At 43.5% G+C, this 7,950-nt stretch overlaps 1 protein-coding gene across 1 annotated transcript in view; it reads right to left on the bottom strand.

Annotated features, from left to right (window-relative positions):
• Nucleotides 1-2,961: 2,961 nt before the first annotated feature.
• The window catches only part of LOC115253495 (protein fem-1 homolog C), a 29,965-nt gene continuing 24,976 nt past the window's right edge, over nucleotides 2,962-7,950 (bottom strand). The window contains exons 4-5 of the mRNA XM_029860144.2: nucleotides 4,571-4,965; nucleotides 2,962-4,507 (exon numbers count right to left, since the gene is read on the bottom strand). Of these exons, the coding sequence (XP_029716004.1) occupies nucleotides 4,283-4,507; nucleotides 4,571-4,965 (620 nt within the window). The 3' untranslated portion in view covers nucleotides 2,962-4,282. The remainder of the gene's footprint in view (nucleotides 4,508-4,570; nucleotides 4,966-7,950) is intronic.

Genomic DNA, 7,950 nt, shown 5'->3' with positions numbered 1-7,950 from the left:
TCCGACGCTGACAGCTTCAGCTTTAGCTAAAGTAGTTGATTGAATGTTCCTCGCCGTTGATCTCCTGCGTTAGCACTGCTCAGTTTGCTGTGTCGCTAGCATCGCACGATATGGCGAAAGCTTTGCTGTAATCCAGCATCGCTAGCACTAGTACGCGACTAGATCTGCTTTCAGCATGCGTGAGGGACGCTTCTTCGGCGATTGGATTCCAACGGAACTTGGTCTTTTCTGATGTTAAATTCGTTAGTGGAGCTACTTGCCGTGAGAAACAGGCGATAAAGCGTCGGTTCTAGTTGCAAACACCGATAAATTGTGTGCGTCCTAGGCTTCCATCTACCGCTATCAGGAAATTTGTGGATCGCCTCCTCTAGGTGCCTCTGCTGTTCGGGACTGAGATGCTTCATCTCCTGGTTTTCGCTGACACCTTCCTGTTTCGCTTTGATTGCGCAATACACCGCTTGAACACCGCACTTGTCCTAGTTCCTAGGATTATGCAGTCCGGAATCGAAGACACTCTTAGTTAACGCCGTAGAAAGAACTATCGGTTGCTTCTCCACAGAATCCTCTCAGGATGCTTCACAGAATCCTCTCAGGATTCTTCACAGAATCCTCTCAGGATTCTTCACAGAATCCTCTCAGGATTCTTCACAGAATCCTCTCAGGATTCTTCACAGAATCCTCTCAGGATTCTTCACAGAATCCTCTCAGGATTCTTCACAGAATCCTCTCAGGATTCTTCACAGAATCCTCTCAGGATTCTTCACAGAATCCTCTCAGGATTCTTCACAGAATCCTCTCAGGATTCTTCACAAAATCCTCTCAGGATTCTTCACAGAATCCTCTCAGTATTCTTCACAGAATCCTCTCAGGATTCTTCACAGAATCCTCTCAGGATTCTTCACAGAATCCTCTCAGGATTCTTCACAGAATCCTCTCAGGATTCTTCACAGAATCCTCTCAGGATTCTTCACAGAATCCTCTCAGGATTCTTCACAGAATCCTCTCAGGATTCTTCACAGAATCCTCTCAGGATTCTTCACAGAATCCTCTCAGGATTCTTCACAGAATCCTCTCAGGATTCTTCACAGAATCCTCTCAGGATTCTTCACAGAATCCTCTCAGGATTCTTCACAGAATCCTCTCAGGATTCTTCACAGAATCCTCTCAGGATTCTTCACAGAATCCTCTCAGGATTCTTCACAGAATCCTCTCAGGATTCTTCACAGAATCCTCTCAGGATTCTTCACAGAATCCTCTCAGGATTCTTCACAGAATCCTCTCAGGATTCTTCACAGAATCCTCTCAGGATTCTTCACAGAATCCTCTCAGGATTCTTCACAGAATCCTCTCAGGATTCTTCACAGAATCCTCTCAGGATTCTTCACAGAATCCTCTCAGGATTCTTCACAGAATCCTCTCAGGATTCGTCACAGAATCCTCTCAGGATTCTTCACAGAATCCTCTCAGGATTCTTCACAGAATCCTCTCAGGATTCTTCACAGAATCCTCTCAGGATTCTTCACAGAATCCTCTCAGGATTCTTCACAGAATCCTCTCAGGATTCTTCACAGAATCCTCTCAGGATTCTTCACAGAATCCTCTCAGGATTCTTCACAGAATCCTCTCAGGATTCTTCACAGAATCCTCTCAGGATTCTTCACAGAATCCTCTCAGGATTCTCCACAGAATCCTCTCAGGATTCTCCACAGAATCCTCTCAGGATTCTCCACAGAATCCTCTCAGGATTCTCCACAGAATCCTCTCAGGATTCTCCACAGAATCCTCTCAGGATTCTCCACAGAATCCTCTCAGGATTCTCCACAGAATCCTCTCAGGATTCTCCACAGAATCCTCTCAGGATTCTCCACAGAATCTTCTCAGGATTCTCCACAGAATCCTCTCAGGATTATCCACAGAATCCTCTCAGGATTCTCCACAGAATCCTCTCAGGATTCTCCACAGAATCCTCTCAGGATTCTCCACAGAATCCTCTCAGGATTCTCCACAGAATCCTCTCAGGATTCTTCACAGAATCCTCTCAGGAATCTCCACAGAATCCTCTCAGGATTCTCCACAGAATCCTCTCAGGATTCTACACAGAATCCTCTCAAGATTCTACACAGAATCCTCTCAGGATTCTACACAGAATCCTCTCAGGATTCTCCACAGAATCCTCTCAGGATTCTCCACAGAATCCTCTCAGGATTCTCCACAGAATCCTCTCAGGATTCTCCACAGAATCCTCTCAGGATTCTCCACAGAATCCTCTCAGGATTCTCCACAGAATCCTCTCAGGATTCTCCACAGAATCCTCTCAGGATTCTCCACAGAATCCTCTCAGGATTCTCCACAGAATCCTCTCAGGATTCTCCACAGAATCCTCTCAGGATTCTCCACAGAATCCTCTCAGGATTCTCCACAGAATCCTCTCAGGATTCTCCACAGAATCCTCTCAGGATTCTCCACAGAATCCTCTCAGGATTCTCCAAAGAATCCTCTCAGGATTCTCCACAGAATCCTCTCAGGATTCTCCACAGAATCCTCTCAGGATTCTACACAGAATCCTCTCAGGATTCTACACAGAATCCTCTCAGGATTCTACATAGAATCCTCTCAGGATTTTCCACAGAATCCTCTCAGGAATCTCCACAGAATCCTCTCAGGATTCTCAACAGAATCCTCTCAGGATTCTCAACAGAATCCTCTCAGGATTCTCCACAGAATCCTCTCAGGATTCTCCACAGAATCCTCTCAGGATTCTCCTCAGAATCCTCTCAGAATTTTCCACAGAATCCTCTCAGGATTCTCCACAGAATCCTCTCAGGATTCTCCACAGAATCCTTTCAGGATTCTCAAAAGAATCTTCTCACGATTTTCCACAGAATACTCTCAAGATTCTCCACAGAATCCCAAGAGGATTCTCTACAGAATCCCAAGAGGATTCTCCACAGAATTTTCTCCAAAGAATCCTAAAGGGATTCTCCACAGAACTTACTTCAAAATTATCGAAAATGTAAACTGTGTCACCAAAACCCATCAAATGCGCAGTTCTGTCAGCAGCACTGTCTAACAAAGCGGTCAAATCTGCCTATTTTCAAAAGTTTTGCTACACAAACACACATCCATTCTAAGGTGGCTTATGACGACGGATATAGAATTACTCTTTAGTCTAAAAGATTGTGAGAGCGTTTAGCTAGGAACAGCTATTCAAATACTGCTGATTGATGCTTGTGTGTAAGTCTAAGTATGTATGGTACGCTGGTTGCGTATAATTGGATCCAATTGACAGAATGTTCCGAATCGATTTTTCCGCTGTTGGTTTCAATATCTTATTCATTTCCTACGATGCCTTAAATCATTGCATTCGAATCTCATTAAATTACTATAGCTATCATTAGGCTAGACGTTTTGTGAGTGTATCACACACAATTGGGTAATTTCCATGCCATATATCATTAAGCATTACATTAAGTATAATAAACTTTAAAGCCCGCTAGATGGCAAGGCGGACAAATCCGGCAAATTATTCGTAACAGCAGAAGGTGGAAAACCAATAAAGCTGAGTTTTAAATCGCCTAGGAGTACAATTTCGAGGAAGGTATTCTCATTTCTACTTGTATGAGTTCTTTTGGAAACTCTGTCCAAGAATAGTTGCGAGGCATAGAAAGAACCCAATTCTTAACAGAGCTCTCTGCTACTGTGGTGACACTGCTCAGAGTTAAATCCATATTAAACATAGCTATAGGAAGGATTGCGGTCAAAAATATATACAGAGACGAAAAGAGATGCACTATTATTGTTAGGCAGGTATGTGCGTGCTCTCGATTGTTTCTTAAAGCTAAAGCTTGGTTATGCGAAACACATAGATACGCTAAATTATAATGAACGGAGGGCTTCTGGCGAGACCATTTGTTGAGTAGTCGAAGGGAAAATAAGTAGGTAAGATAGAATCTGTAGCTACAAAAAAGGTTTTAGAGAGAAGATCTCATACCAGGAAAACTGGCAACACCAATTGACAAGGACGCAACGTTGCCAGATTTTCCTGAATGAAATCCACCCTCTTCAAAGTAGGTACATAAAAGTGGGAACGGAACATTTGGCATAAATCCGTTTGGCATAATGGCCATTTGGCATAATCAAATTGCACACTTTTCTACATGGCATACGTCCATTATGCCAAATGACCATAATGCCAACTGTCGTTTATGCCAAATGACACAGACCCCCATAAAAGCGTAACTCACAGAATTTGCTTAGGCGTAGGCGGCGATGGAGCCAATCATTACGGTTCGTGCCACCGGACGAAATCTTCCAGCGTCCGCGGGATCTGATTGCGGTACGGAATGCCAAACTTGGTGATGACCGTCGAGCAGAGACACTTGAGACTGATGTAGTTTACTAGCGGGATATCGTTGACCGGGTTCATCGCGATAAGCGACATCGGTCGATCGTCATTTCGATTCGGCTGATCCAGATGGGCACCGTACTCCAGCAGGGTGTGAACCAACTGCGAAACAATAGATTAAGAACATGAAATCTTGAGGGGATACAGCCGTTCCCCTCTACTCACCTCCCGTTCGTAATTGTACGGCATCGATGCCACCAGCAGCGGTGTCGATTTGCTCTCGTTCTTGGCGTTGACGTGGGCACCGCACTCCAGCAGCAACCGGGCCACGTTCAGATTCGGAAAGATCACCCTCAGACTGCTGTCGTCGGTAAAGTAGCCACTCTTGATCACGTTCAGTCGCGAAACGGACAGGTGCAGCAGCGTGTCGTTGGTGATGGCACTGCGGATGTTGTTACGAACCAGCTTTCGCACCGAGCCGTTCACCAGCTCCCGATCGTCTTCGCTTTTGGCCGTGGAAATCAGCAGATACATCAGGTGCGTCAGACATTTCAGAATCCGGTCGAAGTTTTCCTGCTGCTTCCGGTGCACCGGGCGGATGTTGAGCAGTTGACGGGCATCTGTGAAAAGTAAAACAATTAAAGAGCTAAAGGATAGCAGTCTTACAGGACATGATTGGCGCTCCCGGCTGTACTCTGTTGAAGATATGAGACAAGAAGAACTACCGAACGCTACCGAACTACCTTCTGCAAAGTCTTACCTCGTGAACACGGACTCCCAGAAAACTACGGTTAAAATTTGAGCGATCGATAAAGTTCAAAAGGGCGCTCAATGAGCTTGAAGTTAGTATAGGAAAGTCGTCGCAGGAATTCCAGGAGAAGTCTCGAAGCAATTGCAGGAGAAGACGCCGAAGGAATTTCTGGAGAAGTCACGAAGGAATGCAGGAGAAATCCCGAAGGAATTCCTGGAAGAATCCCTGAAGAATTTCCAGTAGGAATCCTTGTAAAAAAATCTAGTAGGAATCTCAGAAGGATTTTCAGGAGGTATCCCCGATGAATTTACAGGAGAAATTACTTGCTTGAATTCCAAGAGGAATTCAAGCAAGTAATCCTGAAGGATTCCCTGGAAGAAATGCTGTAGGAATTCTTGTTGAAACTCCATCTTTCTAGGAAATTCTGAAGATATGCCTGATTATGATCCTAAAGAAATTCTTGGAAGAACTTCTAGAGGAATCTCTCAAATAACTTGTAACGAATAATACATTGGAACATTGTAAATGCATAACGCCCCATGTTGGGCGCCAATGTAACGAAAACATCTGAACCTTACAATTGCAGCATTTTCTTTTGCGCATTGGCCCCACGTTGGGTGCCAATGTAACGAATAAAAACCCTACAAATGCGCATTTTATTTTCCATATCAGGCCCCACGTTGGGCGCCAATGTAACGAATAAAAGTTTTGTGGAACACTGCAAATGCATTGTGCTCCCGATGGATACCACAATGTAGACAACTGATAACAGAACCCTACAAATACGCATTTTATTTTCCACATCGAGCCCCACATTTTGAAACTAGTGCGATACGATCCATGGACTGCAGAAGAGTTCACTGGAATAATCACTAAAGGGCCTAGAGGAACCTTAGAAGGAATTCCTGATTTAATCCCTCCTGTGGGAATCCCTGAAGAAGCACAGATAACAGATGTTTATCCTAGAACAAAATTTTATTCAAAACCTGTGTAAAAACAGTAAAAACCAAATAGGGTAGAAGCTTCAGTTTTGGCCAGTCCGGAGTTTTGGCCATAGTGCGGTATTGAGCCTGTTGCGATCTAAATCGGCGTAAATTTAATTTTTACTAGTAGATCCTAATACAATATGATGATTGCAGCTGTGAAAACCACACATTTTGATTAAAAACTAGAAGAAAAAAATATATTTCCTTAAAAAATCTGCTCCCATATATCTATTTTGGCCAGGGTGCTTCTAATTTGGCCACTCGCATAAGAAATACACGTGATTGGCCAAAATAGAAACCAAACTTAAGAATATGGCCAAAACTGCGGCAGAGCTTCTATTTTGGCCAGTGCCACTTTTAATACAAAAATCAAGTATTGGCTTGATTTCTGCATTTTTCCTTCAAAATATAGATTGAAACCTTTCATTTGACGCATTGGTTGTTTTCATAGGATTATTGGTTATTTTAATAAAAATTATTTCCCTTAGACTGGCCAAAACCGGTGCCCGCACCCTACATTGCTCATTGCTTCCATCCATACAACAAGCTACTACAGTAACCCAACGTCTCCACTAGACTGAAATGCTGCCAGAAAGAGAAAACGTAACAGAAATGATCAACACCGCTGCTTTCCATGCAAACAACGAGAGAACATTTCTGTCATGACACATCTGTCCAGCAAAATGGCAAGACATTTCTGTCTAGTGGAGACGTCGGGTAATTGCTATCTGACAGCGATCATTTCCATTTATCATTTGTACTCAGGCTATATGGATGCGATCGTTGCGCCATCTCCAAATGATTGCCAGCTAGGTTCCCTTACTTATGGCGATTAAAAGTGTTTACACACATTTTTTTATGTCAGCATAAACGTCTGTTCTCTGTGCCTAAAGTCTCATGGAGGTATCCTTGAATCCTTTTGTAAAAAATTCTAAAGGAAACCCTGGATAAATCCCTGAAGAAACTTCTGGAGAGAACTCCGAAGGAACTTTTAGAGTAATCCCTGAAAGATTTCCAGTAGCAATCTCTGAAGAAACGTATGCATGAAGGATCTTTCCTGGAGGAACTCCTAGACTAATCTCCTGTAGAAATTCCTGATGGAACTTCTGGAGGAATTCCTGATGGATATCCTGGGGGCATCCCTGAATCCTATTGGAAAAATCTCTGGTGGAATACCTGAAGGAACTCTAGTTGGAATAGCTGAGAGAACTTATGACGGAATCTCTGATGAACCTGGTAACATCCCTGAACCCTCCTGGAACTTCTGCAGTGATCCCTGATCTGTTCTGGAACAATCCCTTAAACACTACTACACTGCATGAATCCTCGAAGGAACTCCTAGATTTATCCATTTAGGAGCTTTTGTATGAATACTTGAAGGAATTCCTAGAGAAATTCCCTGAAATGAAAGAATCTCTGAAAAATCGCCATGAGCCTTCCCAAAGGAATTCCAAGAGAAATCAGGAGGGATCCTTGAATATATTCCAGGAGAGATCCCAAAAGGAACTCCAGCAGAAATTACGCCTGGAGTAATCGCTGAAGGAATTTCAGGAGGAATCGTTATAGAAATTCCAGAAAGGATCACAGAAGGAACTTCTGTAGGAACTCCTGGAGAGATTCCTGAAGGAACTTCTAGAGAGATCCCTGAGGTAATGCCAGGAGAAATCTCTGAATGGAATTATAGAAGGATTCCTGAACTACTGAAGGAATCCAAGTCCAAGAACTCTTGGACTAATTCCTGAAGGAGCTTCTGAGAGAACTTCAAAAGCAACTCCTACACTAATATCTGAAGGACCTGCTATGGGAATCCCAAAGGATCTCCTGGATGGATCACTGATGGTTCTCCTGGAGGCATACCTGAATTCTCC

Source organism: Aedes albopictus, chromosome 1, assembly GCF_035046485.1.
Source record: "Aedes albopictus strain Foshan chromosome 1, AalbF5, whole genome shotgun sequence".
Taxonomy (NCBI): Eukaryota; Metazoa; Arthropoda; class Insecta; order Diptera; family Culicidae; genus Aedes; species Aedes albopictus.
This window is presented reverse-complemented; position numbering and strand designations above follow the sequence as displayed.